Source organism: Marmota flaviventris, chromosome 7 (genome assembly GCF_047511675.1).
Source record: "Marmota flaviventris isolate mMarFla1 chromosome 7, mMarFla1.hap1, whole genome shotgun sequence".
Classification (NCBI taxonomy): domain Eukaryota; kingdom Metazoa; phylum Chordata; class Mammalia; order Rodentia; family Sciuridae; genus Marmota; species Marmota flaviventris.
The window spans coordinates 70,494,617-70,517,490 of record NC_092504.1 but is presented as its reverse complement, the minus strand read 5'-3'; the positions used below and the strand labels follow the sequence as shown (position 1 = coordinate 70,517,490).

Genomic DNA, 22,874 nt, shown 5'->3' with positions numbered 1-22,874 from the left:
AGCAAGTGTGCATCTGCTGGACTTAAAGCCTAAGGCTTGAGACTTTTGATCTGACACTTGAGCTTAGCATGCAGAGGGAATGTCTGTCATGAGCCTGTCATGTGTTTGCAGTGCTTAGAATTAATCTAGAATTTTTTTTGCTGTGAATTGATTATGTCTATTGCAATGCCTAGAATTAAAGATTGTCGTTTTCTTGATTAAGAACCTATAGGGTGAAATTGTATTGAGTGACTTGCGTGAATAAAGCATTGAAAAGAGCAGAAGTGTGTGGAGATTCTTTATTTCTTCCACTTGACAGCATAAGTTGAGACAGGATGTGGCTCAGTGGTCAAGTGACCCTGGGGTCAGTTGACGGTAACCCCCCCCCCCAAAAAAAAACCCACAACCAACCAAAAAAGACAAAAACATAAAGAAGTGAATGCAATATAAGATTAGTCAAGATGTAGTATATGTTAGTTATAGAGCTAGTTGTTATAGAAGCTAGATGTTGTGATGTAATACAAGTTAAGACCTTGAGTCTGGTACCATTATTTAACCCCTTCTCTTTTAGGCCTTGGCATTTAAACACATTTGGCCAATTGGTGTACTATTGGAAAAAGTAGTTATAGAGCAAAATTACTAGGGATTAAATTGAAAGATTAGAATATAGTTTAGTTTATAATGGTATACAGAAGGTTTGGATATAGAGGGTTTTTAAATTTTATTTTTAGTATTTATTTCTGTTCTACTTTGTCTGGCATGGTAGAACATACCTGTAATCCCAGCAACTCAGGAGACTGAGGCAGGAGGATCGAAAGGTAGAGGTCTCAGCAATTTAGCGAGGCCCCAAGAAATTTAGCAAGACCATGTCTCAAAAATAAAAAAATAAAAAGGGTTGGGGATGTGGCTTAGTGGTAAAGTGCCCTTGGGTTAAATTTCTGGTACCAAAAGGACACTGTCATTTCAATGTAGTTCCTGTAATACAGGTGACTTCAGTGGCTGTTAGATAGCATAATATAAACATTTTAGCATAATATACCTTTGTTTTTGTTTTTTCAATGATTTAAACGTTTTAGTGTGTTTGTGTATGATTTTAACAATCTTAATGTAATTATAAAACTGATACCTAGAAATGAAGTGAACTATGTGAGAATAACCACAACACAAAAGAGTAGTTCACAGTGACATTTTTGAAAAGTATTGAATAGCTGAGAAATAAAATTAAATAAAAAATATTCACTTTCAACATTGAATTTTTAAAACATGTTTTTATTGCTTTTCAAATTTTCATGGGGTTTTCCCAATATTGCTGCTGAATGTGTAAATTGGTCCAGTATTTTTGTCAGAGCAGTTTAGCAGCATATATCAAGCTACAAAACACTAATTTCTTTGATTCATAAATTTTGATTTTCATATCTTATCCCAAGGAAATATTCTGATATACCCCCCCCCAAAAAAAACTTTCTAAGATAACGTTTGTGTTTAAAATGTGGGAAAAATTAAACGTAGTGGTTAAAATGGTTAGTGTTGTCCACATGACCAATAATGTTATGTCCACTGAATAGAAAAAATACACCAATAAACAGGAGGGTTACAAAAGGTATTAGACACTTAGGAAAAGATTACACATTTCAGGAAAATCTCAGTTACATTTCAAAATGTGTAGAAAAAGTTGGATATAAATACACCAACTGATTGACAGTTTCCCTTGAGTTTTTTTGTGCTTTCTTGATTTCACACATTAAACATGTATTTGAGTCAGGAAGAGAAATAAATGACATTTACTGTAGGCCAATAGGTAGGTTCATATTGTAAGTCAGAACAATGTTAATGGAATTTTTAATGTTCTTTTATGTCCTTTTTAGTTCGCTTTATATTTGAGCAGATCAATTATCTTGATCAGAGTTCTGCTTAGTTTGTCATGTTATTTTTCTGGTTGGACCTAAATGTGAATCAGCACTAAAAATGAAGGATGCCTAATTTCCCCCTTTCTCTGCATCTCCATGGTGAAAGCAGGATGCTTTAATAATCTAAAGGTCTTTGTTTTATTATGAAAAATTACTCAGGATTTTGATTTATTATGTTTCAAGTTTTTTTAAAAAAAAATAAGGAATCATGTTATTAATGTTGATATTCGACATTTTATTACTTAAATTTTAAGCTACCTTGAATTATTCATATTTCACTGATCCAAGAAAAAAGAATTGTAAGTTAGGAAATTCACTCATATTGAGGACACATACAGGTATAGTATTATAATTTAAAATTATACAGTAATTTGTAGTATTTTATAGCTTCTTATTCATCTAGTTTTAAACACCAGGTTTGTATATTTTTCATCTTTAGATTTTGATTTATTTCTAATAAATACTATTTATTTCTAATAAATATTTCACAATAAATACTACTAATTCAGCCGTGTGCACGCCTGTAACTTTAGCAGCTTGGGAGGCTGAGGCAAGAGGATTTGAAGATCAAAGCCAGCCTGAGCAAAAGTGAGGTGTTAAGCAACTCAGTAAGACCCTGTCTCTAAATAAAATACAAAATAGGGCTGCAGATGTTGCTCAGTGGTTGAGTGCCCCTGAGTTCCATGGTAGCAAAAAACAAAAAACATACATCCTTAGATGTACATATTTCATATGTATAGCTCACATTTTTTTTTTAAGGTAAAGTGGATATTTATTACAAAAGCATACATTAAGATGTACGGGGGGAAAGCCACATTTTTGTTTATTTAAAGCAAGAGATTAAAATAGAGTTGTAAAGGGACAGGGTCTTACTAAAATTAGTATGAAAATAACTTGACCATTGACTTATACAGGTAAGGTGGGAAGTGTTTAATGGTAGAATCTTATTTTATAGTACTATCATGTAATCAGGTGTTGGCAAGTCATTTAGTTAAGTATGTCATATTACAAAAACTTATTCTATGAATCTGAATCTCAGTGGTGGCATATTCAGATAATTTTTAAAAGGATATTTTAGACTATTTTTTTAAATATCAGATTTCAGATTCCATTTTAGGGCTGAGTTTAATTTGAAAGCGTGCTAAACTTTATGTAGTAGCCTGTGTTGTAACTTGAGTCCCAAATCTAAATTGTGCCTGATGAATTCTGTTTAAAAATTAAATATGGTATAACAGACAGAAATGATCATCTTGTATTTGTTAAAATAAGTGATATTTGTTCTGTTTTCATATTAGTGAAAAAAAGATTGGGCAAGGAACATTTATAAGCAAAACTGTTCATTACAATGCTCCTGTAGCCTCTTTACTTAAAAGATCTTATTTTAGTATTAACTTTCAAAAAATGAGACAAAACTATAAGTTTATGATATAATAACCAACACAAAAAAAGAAAATTGCTTTTGTTATTACATTTTCTTCATTGGTTATTTATTATAATGTGCCAGGATATTATAACTTAATATATTTTTTCAGTTGTAGTTGGACACAATACCTTTATTTTATTTATTTATTTTTATGTGGTGCTGAGGATTGAACCTAGCGCCTCACAAATGCTAGGTGAGCATTGCTGAGCCATAACCCCAGTCCCCACAGTATACATTTTTATACAATCTGTAAAAGGAAAAAATTTGAAATATATTTGACAAATGCCTAATATTCTAAATGTATGAGTTCTTACAAATAAGAAAAAAAATTCATAGTTCATAGAATACAAATAGCCTCAAATTTATTGATAATTTAATCTTATAAAAAGAGATGAGTAATATTTTCAGTAATCAGATTAGCAACAATTTCTTAACAATACCCAGAATATAGAACAAATATTTTAAGTAGCTCAGAAATGTACAATTTAGTGGTGTGTATCCACATTATACCTATCCTTTGAAGCAGTATTTCTCTTTATAGGAGTTTTTGTGGGAAATAAAGAGAATGTGAACTAAAGATTCAGTTACAAGTGTAATGACACACTATTGGAAGCAATCTTTAATATTTTTAAGAAGGTACTAAGATTTCAATATTTTATCTTTACTGCTTTTATATGAAATACATCATATCAAAATAATTTAAATAGAAAATGAGCTCAGTTGAGCTCATAATAAATACTACTTTAATATGCTTTATTTACTGTGTGGTTCAGTTTTCTGATTAATAAGTTGTGGACAATAATTGTACCTTCTCATCTTGGTGTTGGGACGATTAAGTGAGTTAATATGTGAAAAGCACTTTAAAAATGCTTGGTATAAGTGACAAATGATGTTTTTTGTCAAAATGTTCTTAAAAGATGAGATAATATAGGGGCTGGGGCTATAGCTCAGTTGGTAGAGTGCTTGCCTTGCATGCACAAGCCCTGGGTTCAATCCCTAGCACCACAAAAAAGAAAAAAAAAATCAGTTTGTTGTAGATACAATTTAAGTGGGTAATTTGGGAGGTGAAAATTGCCTGGCTTTAAGAAATTGGCCTCAAATGAATGTAAGTGACCAGAGAATTACATTATTAATATAATAATCCAAATTGTCTGGAGATTTTGTACTATAATACATGCTCTGTGCTTATCTGAAGCTAATTTTGATTAATTTTTTTTTATTTGTTTTGAACAGGTTGGCTCAAAGCTCATCTCTTGTCACAAGCTGGTATTGGCTTGTGTTATTCCCTATTTCAGAGCCATGTTTCTCTCTGAAATGGCTGAAGCCAAACAAACTCTGATTGAGATTAGAGATTTTGATGGTGATGCAATAGAAGACTTGGTAAAGTTTGTCTATTCTTCACGGATCACTTTGACTGTTGACAATGTCCAGCCTCTCTTATATGCAGCATGTATTCTTCAGGTGGAACTGGTGGCTAGAGCTTGTTGTGAATACATGAAATTACATTTTCATCCCTCCAATTGCCTGGCAGTAAGAGCCTTTGCTGAAAGTCACAATCGAATAGACTTAATGGATATGGCAGATCAGTATGCCTGTGAACATTTTACTGAAGTTGTGGAGTGTGAAGACTTTGTAAGTGTGTCACCCCAGCACCTCCATAAGCTTTTGTCCTCCAGCGATTTAAATATTGAGAATGAAAAGCAGGTTTATAGTGCTGCCATCAAGTGGCTTCTTGCCAATCCTCAGCATCATTCTAAATGGTTGGATGAAACACTGGCACAGGTAGGGCTGATTGTGTATGTAAATGAAGTACTATGGAAGCAGATCAACAGGTTTTATTCATTATGAAAATATACTTTATTTGAGGGAATACAGAAACCACTGATGTAATACAATGATGAAAATAGCTTAAATTCTCGTTTGTTTTTTTTTAAGAGAGAGAGAGAATTTAATATTTATTTTTTTTAGTTTTCGGCGGACACAACATCTTTATTTGTATGTGGTGCTGAGGATCGAACCCTGCGCTGCACGCATGCCAGGCGAGCGCGCTACGGCTTGAGCCACATCCGCAGCCCAATTCTCTTGTTTTTTAATGTTTTAATTGTAGATGGACACAATATCTTTACTTTTATTTATTTATTTTTTTATGTGGTGCTGAGGATTGAACCCAGTACCTCATGCTTGAGAGGCAAGCACTCCACCACTGAGGTACAACCCCAGCCCAGACTCTCTTGTTTTCAGTTCATTTCCTATACTGTTTTAGGATAAGTCTGTCACATTTGAATGATTTGTAATCTGAATATTTAAAATAGTCTTTCAAGATCACAGTAATGAATATGTTTATGTTAATAGAAAATGATTCTGAGGAAATAGCTCTAAAGTAATATCATTTATAACCTATTATAAAGCAAAAATTTTAATGATTTATTTTACTGATGAAAATACAGTTATTCCTAATGCATATTTATTCTGGAAAAAAACATCATACATCACTTTCCATTTTCTTTCCTTACCACAGTTTTGAGACTTTTTTCCACCACAGAAATGTGTCTGTTGTTATTGTTATTTAAAAAACTGTCAACAGGGGTTATTCAAATAGGGAACTAATATATAGGCCCTTCGGTATCTGTGTCTTTTCCTTTATTTTCTCTCTCTGTGTCCCCTTCCCTCTGCTTCCTATTCTTTCTCCCTCTTCTCTTTTTCCTTTCTTTCAGTCCTCCTTTCATTTATTCCTAAGAAGTAAAATGATATTGCTTTTAAAAGAGGAATAGTTTTATTTACTTTTTTCAAAGTTAGATGCTTTATTAAAATTTTGTGCCAGATTAAAATATTAGATTATCTGTGATAATTATGCCACTTTTTACTAAAAAATTCTTACTAGTATTATCAAAAATTTTAACAGGCGGAGTGCTGGTGGCGCACGCCTGTAATCCCAGTGGCTCTGAAGGCTGAGGCAGGAGGATCTGAAGTTCAAAGCCAGTCTCAGAAAAAGTGAGATGCTAAGCAACTCAGTGAGAACCTGTCTCTAAATAAAATACAAAATAGGGCTGGGGATGTGGCTCGGCGCCCCTGAGTAAATCCCCAGTCTCATCTCCCCCCCAAAATTTTAACAGATATTAAGAACAAAATTGCTTATAATTACCAGTGTTTAAATATTTATAGGAAGAGAAGTAAACCTTTCAAAGTGTGATTATAATTAGATTGATTTTTTTTTGTTTTTTAAGCATTTAAGGCAGTATTGTTTTTTTGGTTTTTGTTTTTGTGGTTTTGGGGATTGAACCCAAGGCCTTGCACACGCTATGCAATCACTGTACCACTGAGCACACCATCAGCCCCTATATAAGTTTTAAAAAGAGAACATATTTTAAAGAAAGTAGAGAAAAGGTTATTCTATTACTATTAAATTTTATATTGCAACTATTCATAATCTTAGGTTCGTCTGCCATTATTACCAATTGATTTTCTTATGGGTGTTGTGGCGAAAGAGCAGATTGTCAAGCAGAATCTAAAATGTAGAGATTTATTGGATGAAGCAAGAAACTACCACCTTCATTTGAGTAGCAGAGCAGTACCTGACTTTGAATACTCAGTTCGGACTACCCCAAGGAAGCATACTGCTGGTAATTAAGTTCCTTATTTTATCATGTTTCCTGGAAAAATCCTTGATGTATTTGAGCATTATTTATGTGTGCTCAAAATTAACTATAAGATAATTAGTATCTGATTGCCTTAAAGTAATAATTGGCAAATACGTTTATATATATATATATATATATATATTTTATTTTTTTTTTCATAATTCTTACGGTACATGATTTACTTTTACCAATAAGCCATTAAAAAAAGTCATAACAAGTCTTATACATACTGAAGATCTACTAAAATATCTCTGTTTTTGAAGTCTTCCCTTATTGTTCTAGGCAGAATTTGCTACTTTACTAGGCCTTTAGAGCACTTTGAACTTGTTTTTTTATGTTGCATTGTAATCTATTTATTTGACATGTTTAGAATTCTTCAAAGATGGGTATCTTATTTAAGTTTGTATCGTATTTCAATATTTGTTTTTGCATTCTATCAAAAGAAAGGCACTAAACGTCTGACATTTGTATAATGGACCATATTAAAATCTAAAGCTCTTACATTTTAGGAGGCATATAACTTTACCTTTATTTGCCACAACTTTTAGACTTTAAATTTTCCCAAGAAAATAATTCATGTTTCCTTATATTTTTTATTTTATAAAAAGGAGCTTGTTTGAGAGATGAGAGAATGTAAGTGAGGTCCACTGTGTTAGCTTTTTGTCACTATGACCAAATACCAAAGAATAACAACTTAAAAGGAGGAAATATTTATCTTGGCTTATGGTTTCAGGTTTCAGTCCATGGTTGGCCAGCTCTATTGTTTTGGGGAAGAAAGCCTCTCACCTTATTGAAGTGAGAGGGGTAGAAAAACAAGTTCACAAGGGCCCTCCCACAAGAACACAGTCCCTCCAACTAGGTTTCACTTTCTACAGTTTTCACCGCCTCCCAGTAGTCCAGCTATGAATACCTCAATGTATTAATCTACTGAGCCTGAGCCTTCATTATCCAATCACTTCCCAAGATCTCCACCTCTGAACATTGCTGTTCTAGGGACTAAGCTTTCAGCACATGAGCAGTTGGGGGACATATTTCAAATCCAAGCTATAAATTTAATGATTCAGGAAGATCCCGGAATAGAGATTTTCACTGTATTTGCTGCTACCTAATATAGAATTATCAAATAGTGAGATCTTATGAGACGACCTAACTAACAACAGCAAAAGGCAATATTTGATTATGAATTTATCTAGGTAGTATATAGAACGGTTGAAAGTCATATACCTGCCCCATTTTAAATAATTAGTTTAGGAGCTGGGGCTGTAGCTCAGTGGTAAAGTGCTTGCCTCTCATACTTGAGGCATTGAGTTTGATTCTCAGCACCACATAAAAATAAAGGCATTGTGTTGTGTCCATCTACACCTAAAAAATAAATAAATATTTAAAAAAAATCAGTAAAGATACTGTGTGTTCATTTACAACTAAAAATATATATATATTTAAAAAATTTTAAAAATAATTAGTTTAATATGAAAAGGATTGTTATTTATTCTCCTTTTTAGTATATTAATGGAGAGAATTAATTTTCAGAGTTTTACTTTCAATCCTATTTCATAAATTCAAGTTGATAAAATTCTTATCCAGTTTTTTTTCTTTGGATGGGGATGCTGCTGGGAATCTAACCCAGGGCCTTGTACATGCTAGGCAAGTACTATTCAAATCTAGGTTTGAATTCAACATCACATATGTGATCTCACATGATTGCACAAACTTTATGTCATAGATTTTAGTGAAGGATTCAGTCTTTAGTATGAGATAGATGGTATTATTTCATTTTATGGATAAGACTAAGAATTAGGTTAAAAATATGCTAAGACCACACAAAAATAGATATTTTTACTTCTATTTTAGTTTTTCCCCCCTTTCATGTCATGTTCTCAGGTGACTTGTATAGCTAAAATACTAGTTTCTACTTCAAGAAAATATAAAACAAAGATTATAATTACATTCTGGGTTTATAATCCCAGGAATATCATTAAACATTTGTAATCTGGGGCAAACTTGTTAATCTTTCAAGGCTTCAGTTTTATTTATAAACAATTTGACTCCATGATCTTTAAAGTCTCTTCTAACTTTAAATTTCTCTGACTTTAAAGTATTATATTGGGGCTGGGGGTCTTGCTCAGTGTTTAGAGCATTTGCCTTGAATGTACAAAGCCTTGAGTTCAATCCCCAGCACTGCAAAATGATTACAATTCTGTAAACTGTTGCATCAATTGGAAAAGATAGCACAAGCTGTTCTAGTCATTCATTTATGTAATCATTAAGCAAACATTGACTGTCTATCATGTGGCAGGTTGTGCTTAGGCTTTAGAAGTACAAATAGAATATAAGCAGTTCATTTCTGGGGAAACCTGTGGTCTGGTCTAGGGAAAAAACATTTGAATAAACAAATTCAATAAAGTATTACAAGTACTTTGATATTATCACAAAGTATAGTGAGACACATAAAGAATGGTTATTTTTACCTTGGAAAGGTCAGAAAAGGCTTTAAAGAGAAAGTAAATATCACTCCTGGTTTTGAATAATAAATAGATAGTCTTCTGGGTGCCAGTTAAGGAAAAGATGTTCAATTCATTTATATTTACAGAATGCCTGGTCTATACCTCACATTGTGCTAGTCCCTGTTAGTGCATAAATGCTTAGTTACAGGGGCACCATAATCCCAGTGAGTTGGGAGGCTGAGGCTGAGGCATGAGGATCACAAGTTCAAGGCCAGCCTCAGCAACTTAGTAAGATCCTGTATCAAAATAAAAAGGGTAAGGATATATTTCAGTGGTAGAGCACCTCTGTGTTTAATCCCCAATACCACAGTGGTGGTGGGGGGGATGCTTAATGTACTCCTTTAACCTATCTTAAGACTAGTGGCATAATAGATTATTTTAAATTATTGTATGCTAAGTAATGATAGTATAAATATGTTGCAGGAACATGAAGTATTTAAAAAAAAGGAAGAGAAAGGGTTGATCCTGGGGGGCCTTCATGCTGAGCCAAGGTTTTACCCTATAAGGCAGTTAGTGCTTCTCAAAGTGTGAAAGAAGTGGTCACTGTGCAGCAGCAACATTAGCAGTCAGTTAGGAACTTGTTAAAAATATAAACTCTTGAACCCACCTCAAGGCTACTGAATCAGAAACTCTGGGGGGTGGTCAAGCCTAGCCATCTTTTTTTAAGTTCGTTAGATGATTGTGATTCATACTAAATTTGTGTTGTTGTTTTTTTAATTGTGAAGGTATATAGCATATATTTGTCATTTTAACCATCATTAAGTGTACAATTCAGTGGCATTTATTGAAGTTTTATGGAGATAATGGGAAGTTGTTGAAAGAATCTTTTATTTAGATTATTCTGCTGACAATCTGAAAGCAAAATGGTTTTTAAGTAGTAAGAGAGGACAGAATTTCATTATTCTCTAATTGGGTAGTATTTGATGAGGGCCTGAAGTAAGACGGTGGCAGAAGGAATAGAGAGAGAGGAGTAGGACATTCCAATCAAGGAAGAAGTTGTTAAGGTAGACAAAAAGGGGAGAGACTTTTGAACACACTGGGTTTTGAAGTTCTTGTAGAACAATAACCAGAAATGTGGCTTAGAAATGTGGATTGGGCTGAGCACGGTGGCACACGCCTGTAATCCCAGTGACTCTGGAGGCCAAGGCAGGAGGATTATTAAACTCAAAGCCAGCCTCAGCAATTTAGTAAGGCCTAAGTAATTTAGCAAGACCCTGTCTTAAAATAAAAGTAAACAATTTTAAAGAAGAACTAGGGATGTATTGCTCAGTGGTAAAGCACCCCTGGTCTCAGTCCACGATACTGAAAAAAGAAAAAATGAAATGTGGACTGGAAGTTATTAGGATACAGTTGGAAGTTAAAGGGATGAACTTTTCCTGTGTGAACATAAAGTATGTGAGAAATGGGCCAAGATGGATCCTGGAAAATAGAAGGAAAGAAAAGTTAGGAGACAAAAAGAGACTTTGGTATTACAGATATCAAGAAAGCAAATAATTTAAAAAATAGGATGATTAGTGTATCAAATGTTGCATTTGTGCCCATTAAGAAGAAATTAACTTAGGAGTTGGTTGATTTTGTTATGACCTTAGAAAGAAGTTTTACAGAGTGGATGAGGGTATAAACCATACTGTAATAGGATGTTAGTAAGCAGAAATAGCTAATGTTCCTATTTTTTCAGAAGTTCAAATGAGGGAGGACAATTAGATTTGATTTCTAGTAACATTACATTGAATATTATCCAAATAATTCATCTTTTTTTTTAACCAGTCTTCAACATTTGGACTTTTTAAAATATTTTCTCACACTAATTTAAAAAAAATTGGAAGCTGTGATTTTAATCTCTATCTTGTGGCTTTATCTGTAGGTGTGCTGTTTTGTGTAGGTGGTCGAGGTGGATCTGGTGACCCCTTTCGAAGTATTGAATGCTATTCCATCAACAAAAACAGTTGGTTCTTTGGACCAGAAATGAATAGCCGAAGGCGACATGTGGGTGTAATCTCTGTGGAAGGTGGGCCTACTATTGCCTAACATCACATCACAGGATCACAGTATTCTTTTTAAAAATTTGTGAACTTTGAGAACTTCTTTCTTTTTGTCAGATATTTTTAATATATCAATAAAATATTTTGGTAGTGATTGTTTACTTTGTGTTCCAGATGCTCAGTATAAAATCTGTTGCATATAGGTGTATAATGTTGAGATGAGATGAATATCTGGGAAAAGGGAGATAATGAATTAAAATAAACTATCTGAGTTATATTTGCAAAAAATTAAACTAAGGAAAAATGTTTATTGAAGTAATTATAAATGTGTATCAGCTTCTTTCCATAACTAATTATTATTACTGAAATCAGATTTTTTAACTCATACTGAAAATGAATTAATTGCATGGATAAATTGTTACAAACTTTTAAAAAGTAGTTTTCCCCCTGATTATATAGTATGAATACTTTTTGGGGAAAACATAAAAACATTTAATAAAAATTAATAATCATCCCAAGCACCTGTACATAACCAGTTAACATATTAGTATATGGTCTTTCCTTTTTTTCTGTGTTTCATTTAGGAAAAAAAATTGATCATATTGTTTTGGCAGTTTTATACTTTCTTTAAACAACATATTTAGAGTGCTTTTTAATTTTATTAAGCATTATTTGAGAGCATGACAGTGATTGCATTTACTAAACCCAAGAGGGTAGTGTTTGAGTGTTTAATAACTTCATAAAGAATAACATGTTTAGCGAAAGTATACATTGGTTTTCATTTGAGTACTGAAACATGATCATAATGATCATGATGTTGATGTGAACAGCAGTTGTTGAATATATATATTATGACATTCTAATTATATTGTTTATATAAAATAACATTAATATCTATTTATTTGGAATCAAATGAAAATACTTCTTTATTTGACAGGTAAAGTGTATGCAGTAGGTGGACATGATGGAAATGAACATTTAGGTAGCATGGAGATGTTTGATCCTCTCACTAATAAATGGATGATGAAGGCATCAATGCACACAAAGAGGTAGATCAGCATGGAAATTTCTTTTGAATTGATAGAAAATAAAGTTTCTAAAGTTGAAAGATCTATTTTAAATTTCTATTTTTACATACTTTACCTTCTTAAATACATTTTATTAAAGCATCCCAAGTGATGCTTTGTTATAACTTTTATATTTTTTAAGAATGAACTCACATTTTAGCATACTATAATCATGGTTTTCACTTATATCTGAACATTGCTTTTTTAAAAAAACATTTTTGTTAGAAATACTTTTAGATTTTTCAGAAAAGATGCAAAAATAGTAGAGTTTATATGTATCACTGTTTCTCACCTAAAAATAATTTTGCCCCTTCTATGCAACACTTGACAGTGTCTCCAGAGTTTGGGTTATTAGTTTGAGGGTGGGCAAGTTGCTACTAGCATCTAGTGGGAATAGGTCAGGGATGCTGCTAACAGTCCTACAAATGTTCAGTAGTCCCCTGTAGCAAAGAATTTTCTAGCTCCAAATGCTAGTAGTGCCAAAGTTAGAGGATACACCTTACTGTATTCCCTTCACCAAACTTTCCATAATGTTAACATCTTACACAACCACAATATGATTGAAATTAACATTGATACAGTGCTATTAATTAATCTACAGACTCTATTCAGCTTTTGCCAACTTTGTCTACACCTGATTAAACTTCTAATTGATTTTCCTTGTCATTTTATTTGCTGATAATTCAACAAATATGAATAGAAACAGACAGTAGGTATTTTTTATCTTGTTCCTTATCTTACTGGAAATGTCTTAGTGTTTCTCTTTGTAAAATAAGATGCTGACTTTAAAACTAAGGCACATATATTTTGTCATGTTAATAAGATATCCCCCAGTGTATGTTTTCTTTACTGATTTTTAACATGAGATTTAATATTTTAAATTCTCACCTACAATAAATTAAAATATATTAAGTAGTCTAAAGGTATATGATTTAGTACTCTAGCCTGTTCAACCTTTGGATGGGAGTAGATAAACATATATATATGCTTATATTTATAATATAAATTTATATAAAATACATTTAATTAGTAGGTAAGTGATAGATTTCTGTTTTCAGAGATTCTCTACATATAAAAGGGAGAAGGGTTATGAGAATGCCTAATGTAAAAAGAGTCTGACAGATTAAAAAAGAGTTATTGTAACAGTTTAGTCAAGAAATAATGGTAGTTTGGAATAAAGTGATAAAAATTGAAACAGAAAAAAGGATGCTTGAGAAAGAATAGTTCAAAAGTATACAGTCAACAAACTTTATGACAATTAGATATGGCAGTGGGAAAAACAGGTAAAAATAATTCAGTTTCTGACTTAAGCAATTACATAGACAGTGGTGCTATTTTTAGTATTTAATTTAATTTTATTTTATTTTTGTACTGGGGATCAAACCCAGTGGCACTCAACCACTAAGTCACTTCCCCAGCCCTTTTTTTGTATTTTATTAAGAGATAGGGTCTCACTAAGTTGCTGAGGCTGGCTTTGAATTTGTGATCCTCCTGCTTCAGACTCCAGAGCCACTAGGATTACAGGCAGTAGTGCTACTTCTGACTGGATTAAGCAAGTTAGTCAACCACATAAAATTTTTGTTTGTCTTTTCATGGAGTTATGTTAGTTTTCTGTTGCCATATAACAAATTACTACAAAATTAGCTTTAAATAACATCCATTTATTAGCTCATAGTTCAGAAGTCCTGCAGGTTTGCTTGGGCTTTTAGAAGACCAAACCAATGTGTTGGTGGGGCTAGACTTTTATCTGGAGTCTCAAGTGAAAGAAGCTTCTTCCAAGGTTATTCAGTTTATTGATAGAATTTGACTTCTGGTAGTTATAGGACTGAACTACTTATTTTTACTGGCAGTTGGCCAGGGTGAGGAGATCTTTCCCACATGTTCCCCTGTATCTTCAGTAAAGCATCAGCATGCTGACCCCACATTGTTCCTTGAGTTTCTGACTACAAACTGGAGGATCTCTCTGCTTTAAAGGGCTTGTATAATCACAAGACTAGGCCCACTCTGGCAATATTCCTTTTGCCATATAATGTAGCATAATCACTGGGTAACACCAGGAACTGAAGATCATGGGGGACCATCTTGAAATTCTGCCTCCAGCAGGGAGATGGACAGTGGGTTTCATTTCAGATTAAAGTTAAGGTTGAAGAGCCAAAAAGACAGATGTGAGGTTTAAAGTGAAAATATGTCTGAATGTATATTGAGTCATCTAACATAATCCATGGAAAGAATGAGATTGCTGAGGAAAGGTAGTATAGGGTGCTATGAGGGCTTGGAACCAGAGCCTTAGGGAACTTTCTAACTTAATGATGGACTTTGTAACTTAATAATGTAAACATGCACATGTTCATACAGATATGCAGTATTTTGTAAGTCACAGCATTATACCTCAGTGGAAAGAAGCAAAGGAGACTAAAAATGAATGAGATAACATTATCCTTAATAATTCTTTCCTAGGGATACTCTTTGGTAAACGTAGAGTTAGAATCTGGAGTAGCCACTTTGGTGCGGATTGAGCATTGTGTTCTGAAAGTTTGAAATTAAATATGCTCTAAAATCTGAGACTTTTAAAGCAGCACTCAAAAAGTCTTTAATTTTGAGGTATATTTTATTTTTAATTTTCATATTAGGGATGTTACACCTGTAAAGTCTATGTTGATATTCCAAAAGCTGATATACTTCTGGTCTCACAAATTTCAGATGAGGGGTGTTCAACCTGTATTAATACAGAGCACTAAAAATGGGCCAGGCAGTATTCTAAGTGCTTTACCTATATTAATTCATTAATAACAGATGTGTCTCAGATAAAGAAGCAAGATAATTGAGGTTTATGAAATTCTCTACTGTTGGGGATGTAGCTCAGAGTTAGAGTACATGCCTAGCATCTGCAAGGCCCTAGGTTCAATTCCCAGTCCTGCAAATAAATAAATTACAACACTACTTTATTTTCAGCTTTAGTGACAGATAATAGTTTTAGAATATTCCAATTTTTTATTGGTACGGTGTATTAAGAAATTGAAGCTTGGCATGGTGGCTCAGGCTTATAAGACCAACAGATCAGGTGGCTAAGGCAGGATGATCAGAAATTTCAGGCCAGCCTCATGAACTTAGTGAGACCCTGTCTCAAAGTAATATTTCTTAAAAAGGGAACTTGGCATATAGTTCAGTGATAAGGTGCTTACCTATCATGTTCATCTCTGGATTCAATCTCCAGTATAGCAAAAAGGAAATAACATTTTTCTGATCATGATTATAATAAATTAGTCTTAAAAGGAGCTGAGTCTCTTCCTTCCCATAAATGAATGAATGAATGAATGAATGCTCTTAAAAAAATAAAGCATTGTGCCAGGCATAGTAACACATGCCTTTAATCCCAGTGACTGGGAGGCTGAGGCAGGAGAATCATAATTTTGAGGTCAGCCTGGAAAATTTAGTGAAACCCTGTCTCAAAAAAGGCTAGGGAATGTGGCTCAGTGGTGGAGTGCCCCTGGGTTCAGTCCCTAGTACTGCAAAAAATAAAATAAGTAGATAGAGCATTGTGACATAAAACTTGTAATATAAAAAATGAATATTATTTTGTGTGATGGTGTGATGATACTCTGTAATAAAATGAGCTCTGTAATAACATGGATGCAGAAATGAGAATTTGGTTTTTGATCTCCATAGCAAACTCTGTCATCCCATTAGCCCCTCAATTTTACAATTGTAAGTTTTACTAAAAAATTGATTATTTTGGACTCTTTTTATACTATTTTGTTGGGTTTTACTTCATTATTTGATATGAGTTTAAAGTAGCCTATGTAGGCTACACATTCTTGGAGTTGCACTCTGGAGCTATCTGTTTAGAAGCTTTGATAAATCAAAATAATGGAAACAACCATACTTTTGATAAATGACTTGCATTAGCACATTTTTTTTTGCTATTTTGTTTTCCTGGAAACAACCCAGATGCCAAGGTATATTTTATTGCTTTTGCAGGCGAGGAATTGCCTTAGCTTCCTTAGGAGGACCAATTTATGCAATTGGAGGATTAGATGACAATACATGCTTCAATGATGTGGAGAGATATGACATAGAATCTGATCAGTGGAGTACAGTGGCACCAATGAACACTCCCCGTGGAGGAGTTGGCTCTGTGGCTCTAATAGTAAGTTAATGTGGCAACTTGCCCATTGAATTGCATTGAATCACATCCATAATCAAATAAAGAAAGGTCTGATACAGTCATATCACTAGTACACAGTTATTGATTTTATGCCATATTATTTTATGAAATACTTCTTTCTTGCACATTGTGTTCTGCTATAGGACCATATGTAAATCAATTCAAATCTAATGTCATATGTTATATTTGTTTTTCTCCATTTAGAACTATGTTTATGCTGTAGGAGGCAATGATGGAGTGGCTTCTTTATCTAGTGTAGAGAGATATGATCCACATCTGGATAAGTGGATAGAAGTTAAAGAAATGGGTCAACGAAGAGCAGGCAATGGAGTTAGTGAGCTTCATGGTTGCTTATATGTTGTTGGTGAGTGGATTGTATTTCTCTAAATGTAGCAGGATATACAACAACAAATATCATGAAATAATGCAGTAACAAATTATATTTAACCTTTAGAATCAGTCCTGAGATGTGTTTTTGAATTCTTAAGTTTCATATTCATGTTTTTTTATGTAAATCTTCATCTTTCACATTTAAAACTTCTTTTTCTAGTAATAGAAATATACCTAAACTAGGGGATTATATGTAGATATATATACTTCTAAGGCTTGTTTTTCTCTATTGCATTTCAAAGGAAATTATGTTGAAACTTTTAAGTAAACATATAGATATGTCATGAATAACAGCTGTGCAATGTTTTGTTTTGCTTTTTGACTTACTAAAACACTGAATTGGAAGAATATCAGTGCAGTACTTTTTTAAACCCTCCTATGCCAGGCACAGTAGCATACACCTGTAATCCCAGTGGCTCTGGAGGCTAAAGCAGGAGGATCATGAGTTCTAAGCCAGCTTTAGCAAAAGTGAGGCTCTAAGCAACTCAGTTAGACCTTATCTCTAAATAAAAACAAAATGGGACTGGGTATGTGGCTCAGTGATCAAGTGCCCCTGAGTTCAATCCCCTGTATCTGTCCCCATCCCCCATCCCCCCCCAAAAAAAAACTTACTATGCATTCAAGTAATCTGGAAATGAGGGGTCCTATAGTTTCTGTATTTCTGACAGCTCCCAAATGAAGGTCAGCTTCATTCACATTCAGTAGCGAGGCTTTAAATGATTATGAAATGGAAATAATAATGCCCATCTTTCAGAATTATTTTAATTATTAAAGGTAATATATGTTTTATTCTAAGAATTAGAGGCAATGTATGTTAAGTATCTCAAACTGTCTGGCACTTTGTAATTACCAACAAATGAGTAGTTGTGTTGTGATTAGTAATCCCTTCCTTTACAGATGAGGAAATGAGTTCAGAGTTTATCACTAGCATATGTCACACTTAACTGTGTGCATTGTTTGTATTATGTAATTTATAGTGTTGTTTTCTTTCCTTTTTTAAAAATGGGGTTTCACTGTCTGTTGCCCAGGCTAACAGTGAGAATTTACAATCCGTGTACCTCAGCCTCCCAAATTGGTAGGGTTATAGGCACAGACTATTGAACCCAGTATAACTTATAGTTCTTAATAAAAGAATGGAATATTCTTAATGTTTAAATATATGCAAATAGACATTATACTGACTCTTTAATTGCTCATATGTGTTCAAGAAACAGGAAATAGCACAATTTACCTTTAGATCTCACCTGATTATCACAGGGGCTCTATAAGGAAGTCAGAGACTCAAACACAGTGACGAATTTAAAGTCACATGGCTAAACAAGAGATGAAATTTGAACTTGGTTCTGTTTGAATCTGAAATTCTTGCACTGTTGCCACCATCCTCAGCTCCCTGTTTCCCTAGATATTGGTACATTACACATCAACAGGATTTTGTCATGTTTACTTACTGAATCTTCTGGGCCTTTATAGTTAGAATAGACATGGTAAACATTTAAGAATTACTCAGGTTGGACATTAAAAAAACCGTTATTGATCACTTATGTCCTATTTATCATGCTGCTTTGTCTCTTCTTCTGCTCTACATTATTTTTACTTTTTTTTTTTTTTTTGGCATTGCTGGGGCTCAAACCCAGAGCCTTGTGCATTTTAGGCCTGTGCTCTACCACTGAGCTATATCTCCAGCCCTGCCTTGAATTTTTTTTTAATATTTATTTTTCAGTTGTAGTTGGACACAATACCTTTATTTTATTTATTTTTACACTGTGCTAAGGATTGAACCCGGGGCCTCACATGTGCTAGGTGAGTACTCTACCGCTGAGCCATAACCCCAGCCCGAATTTTTTATTATTATCAATTTATGTACATAATCTAGAGAAATGATATGCAATCAGTGAAAGAAGGCTATGGAAAACATAACTATTAAAAACTTTTTTTATGTTAACATGAGCAATAATTAAAACTAAATGATTACAGTGAAAATTTTATAGTGATATTATTATACGTTGATCAAAGTCAGATCACTCTCAAAAACTGGAAGATTTTATTTCAATTCAGTTGATTTAATAAAACCTATTAGAGAAGAGCACTTCATTTTTTTCTTTTTCCTTTTTAAACTGACTTTGTTTATGAAGATAATATCAACACTCCTGTTCTCAGGAAAGTAGGTGGAATCACCAAAGAGAGAGATTATTCATTTAGATTTAGAGGAAGCCAAAAAAAATAGAACACTGTTAAAATAATAGTCTGTATTTAACCCTCAGAAATATATTAACACATTGTTAAACTGATCTATAGAAAAAAAAGTCATCATTTGGAATATATAGGAGGAAGATGTGGTTTTGACAAAAATTGGTGAGAATTCGTAGTCTACCATCTAATTGTGCTGGCAATAATAGTATGTAGGAGAACAACTGAAAAACTTCAGCTTATATCTGGATTAACCATATGACCTAATGTAGTTTATTTCTTCTCAAGCCTTCTTACTGTTTTAAAAATATAATAAACAGAGAAAGAATCTTAGTCTTGCCTGCTTCAAGAAAGCTCAGGACAAGTTATATGAATGATTACTTTTTTTCTTGATTTCCAAATTGCTTAAATAAGGGGACTCCAATTTTACCCACTTTTAGATTTTTAATTCTAGTATTGAGGTGAAAATACTAATTAAATTATTATAAGTTGAATTGTAGAAAATGTCTAGTAATAGTTTTTGGTGGTAAATGGGTATTGGGATAAATTTTTCTCTAGTTTTCTTTAAACTATTCTATATAGTTTTAAAAGATTGGGCTATAGAAGCTATTGAATTAAGATTTAGTAGTTAATTTCTATGAATGGTAATGCTATTTTAAAATATTTTTTATGTAGGTGGTTTTGATGATAATTCTCCTTTGAGTTCAGTTGAGCGATATGACCCTCGAAGCAACAAGTGGGATTATGTGGCAGCACTTACTACTCCCAGGGGTGGAGTGGGGATCGCAACAGTGATGGGAAAAATCTTTGCAGTCGGTGGTCATAATGGCAATGCATACTTAAATACAGTAGAAGCATTTGATCCAGTGCTGAATAGGTAATTTACATTTTTTTCTCAATGGTATAGTCCAATAACAGATGACTCCCGAGTGTTATAACACTGTAGTGTTATAACAATGTGTATGGTTTCAAGTTAAACTTTCTTCCTTCCCTACTCCATTTATAGTGTAGTCCTTCCTCAAAACATGGGTAATGTTCCAGATGGGTGCCTACAACCACAGATACGACCAAACTATATATGTATTGTTTTCTCCTAAACATATCATGATAGTTTAATTTATAAACTAGGCACAGAAAATACAAACAATAACTAATAATAATAATAATAGAACAGTTTTAACAGTGTTCTATAATAAAATTGCCAGCACCACTGTTTTTGTACTTTGGGACCATTATTAAGTAAATGAAGGTTACTTAAATACAAGCACTTTGATATCACCACATTTAATTTTAATCTGATAACTGAGGTAGCTACTAAGTGACTAATGGATAGGTAATGTCTATAGAGGATGTGCTGGACAAAGGGCTGATGCATGACCCAGTTAGGACAGAGTGGTACCATGTAAGATTCATCATATAGTCAAAACATGTCCAATTTAAAACTTGTGAATTGTTTAATTCTGGAACTTTCCATTTAATATTTTCAGACTGTGGTTGACTGTAGGTAACCATAGTGGAAAGTAAAACTTCACATAAGGGGAGACTTACTTTCCTGCTAGGTATAGTTGTTAACACAAAACTTTGAGATATCTTATCACCCTCTGGAAGCTTGCTATCTTTTAAAATCAGTTCCACAATAGGAAGTTTTTGTTGTGGTGGTGGTGGTGGTACTGGAGACTGAACCCAGGGCTTTGTACATGCAAGGCAAGCACTCTACCAACTGAGCTATATCCCCAGCCCATAGGAAGTTTTTGTCTTTGGTTATACTTTGTTTCAATATAACATTCTTTCTCTGTCTTTTCAGGTGGGAACTTGTTGGATCTGTGTCTCACTGCCGAGCTGGAGCAGGAGTAGCTGTGTGTGCCTGTTTAACTAGCCAAATTCGAGATGTGGGTCATGGATCCAGTAATGTGGTTGACTGTATGTGATTTGAGTTCTAGCCACCAACAATATATTCATAAACCTTGATAGGCAAGAAAGACAACTAAGATTTTGATAATGATCCCCTTTGAATTTTAACTATATCCAAAGTCTTATTTAAAGGTTAAATGTTATATTATGAATAAATGCAACTTTTGGAATTATAGCTAAAGAATTATTAATTATAAAGTTAAATTTCATACTTTCTACTTTAGCAAATGGAGGAGGGAAGGAAGACAGTTTAATTTGAAACCATATCTACTTTGGAAAATGTTTAAAGTAGCACCAAACCCTTGAAATCTTCGTTGGGATGATTCAAAATTTGTTGAGTTTTACCGTTCCTATTGCTTAAAGGTATTAACCTTTGGTACTGTGAATTTTTCTGCTCATCAACACAATATGAAACCTGCTCCTCCTAGAGATCACTTCTACTTGGTGCTGATCAGTTTATGTCTTGCTTTTTTTTTCTTTCTAGATGTTGATTTTTAAAATTTCTTGGGTATTTACAAAAAGTAGAAAATGTTTTTGTATTTTTAAATACCACTTGGCTCTATTCTTGAAAGCTCTGAGAATACTGTATAAAAAAAACCTTGATTTCAGTTTGATTGCTAGAACGCCAAAAGACTTAACTGTTTTAATTCCATCTGAAGGAGCTTACAATTTTGTTTTTATTTTGTTTTGTTCTCCCATCTCATGCAAAAGTGAAGCAGAGGAACTATTTGAGAAGATTTTAGATCAATATTATTCTAGTGCCCAGTTGAAGACCTTGAAGAGTGGTGTAGATTATATAACTTCTCAGTAAGGAATCTGAAAATATCTTTAACTTTCTTCTTTGATTTCATTTTGAACCCAGGATTTATTATCTTCCTATTTTGTTATTTGCAGCTTTCCTGGTTTTTCTAATTGTACAGATCTGAATTTATTTATTTTCAAAAAACAAATACTTTTTTTTTTTTTTTTTTACAAAAATCCTTTTTAAATTTAGTTTGGCTGATTATGTAAGTTCATCATTAACCAATAAAACATGATGTTGATAAAAAAAGAAAACTTGCAACTATTGTTTTTCTCATTATGTTTGATACCTCCAGTGTATTTATTAAAATTTAGTTGACAATATTTCTATAAATTAATTTGAAGCCTGGATATTGATAAACCTGATATCACAGCTCTTCATTGTTTTAACTAGCATTATAAAATGACCTGTTTATTATATGTACATATTTTTATAAATATTTATTAAGAACATTAAAATATCCTGTTTTATATTTGCAGTATAGTTTGTCACCTTTCTTCTAGCTGTTTTTAAATTGTTTTTGTCATTCCTTAGGATTTATTATGGTTCACTGCTGGGAAGTTATTTGATTTATAAGGAAGCTGAAACATTAAGAGATATTTTCTCCATCCATTCAGCCCTTATCAAATGGGATCCTGGACTTGTCAGTATAGTAGAACAGAATGACATATACCAAAAGCCAATGCCTGTTGAACATATCAAACCTTAAAAAAAAAAAAAAGGCAGCTTAAGCTGGAGATAAGCATCTTTGATGAAGCAAGTTAAAAAGTTCCCAAATGACTTTTTTTCTACTTTCAGCCTATGGACAAGTTCTTAAGTTATTGGCTGAATCTGAACTAGTGTTCTTTAGTATAACTATTTTAGCCAGTCCCCAAAGCATTTAACTCTAGAGCATTTATTGGACCGGCTACAACTGAGT

At 33.1% G+C, this 22,874-nt stretch overlaps 1 protein-coding gene across 4 annotated transcripts in view; it reads left to right on the top strand.

Annotated features, from left to right (window-relative positions):
- Window positions 1–22,136, top strand: part of Klhl8 (kelch like family member 8) — a 41,551-nt gene extending 19,415 nt beyond the window's left edge. Inside the window, exons 3-10 of one of the 4 annotated variants that reach the window (XM_027939812.2) lie at window positions 4,543–5,091; window positions 6,743–6,929; window positions 11,316–11,459; window positions 12,371–12,482; window positions 16,479–16,647; window positions 16,870–17,029; window positions 19,918–20,119; window positions 21,047–22,133. In XM_027939812.2, coding sequence (XP_027795613.1) covers window positions 4,543–5,091; window positions 6,743–6,929; window positions 11,316–11,459; window positions 12,371–12,482; window positions 16,479–16,647; window positions 16,870–17,029; window positions 19,918–20,119; window positions 21,047–21,170 — 1,647 coding nt within the window. In that variant the 3' untranslated portion in view covers window positions 21,171–22,133. Of the gene's footprint in view, window positions 1–4,542; window positions 5,092–6,742; window positions 6,930–11,315; window positions 11,460–12,370; window positions 12,483–16,478; window positions 16,648–16,869; window positions 17,030–19,917; window positions 20,120–21,046 lie in introns of all 4 variants that reach the window. The other 3 variants (XM_071614417.1, XM_071614418.1, XM_071614420.1) reach the window with 3 other exon arrangements.
- The last annotated feature ends 738 nt before the right edge of the window (window positions 22,137–22,874 follow it).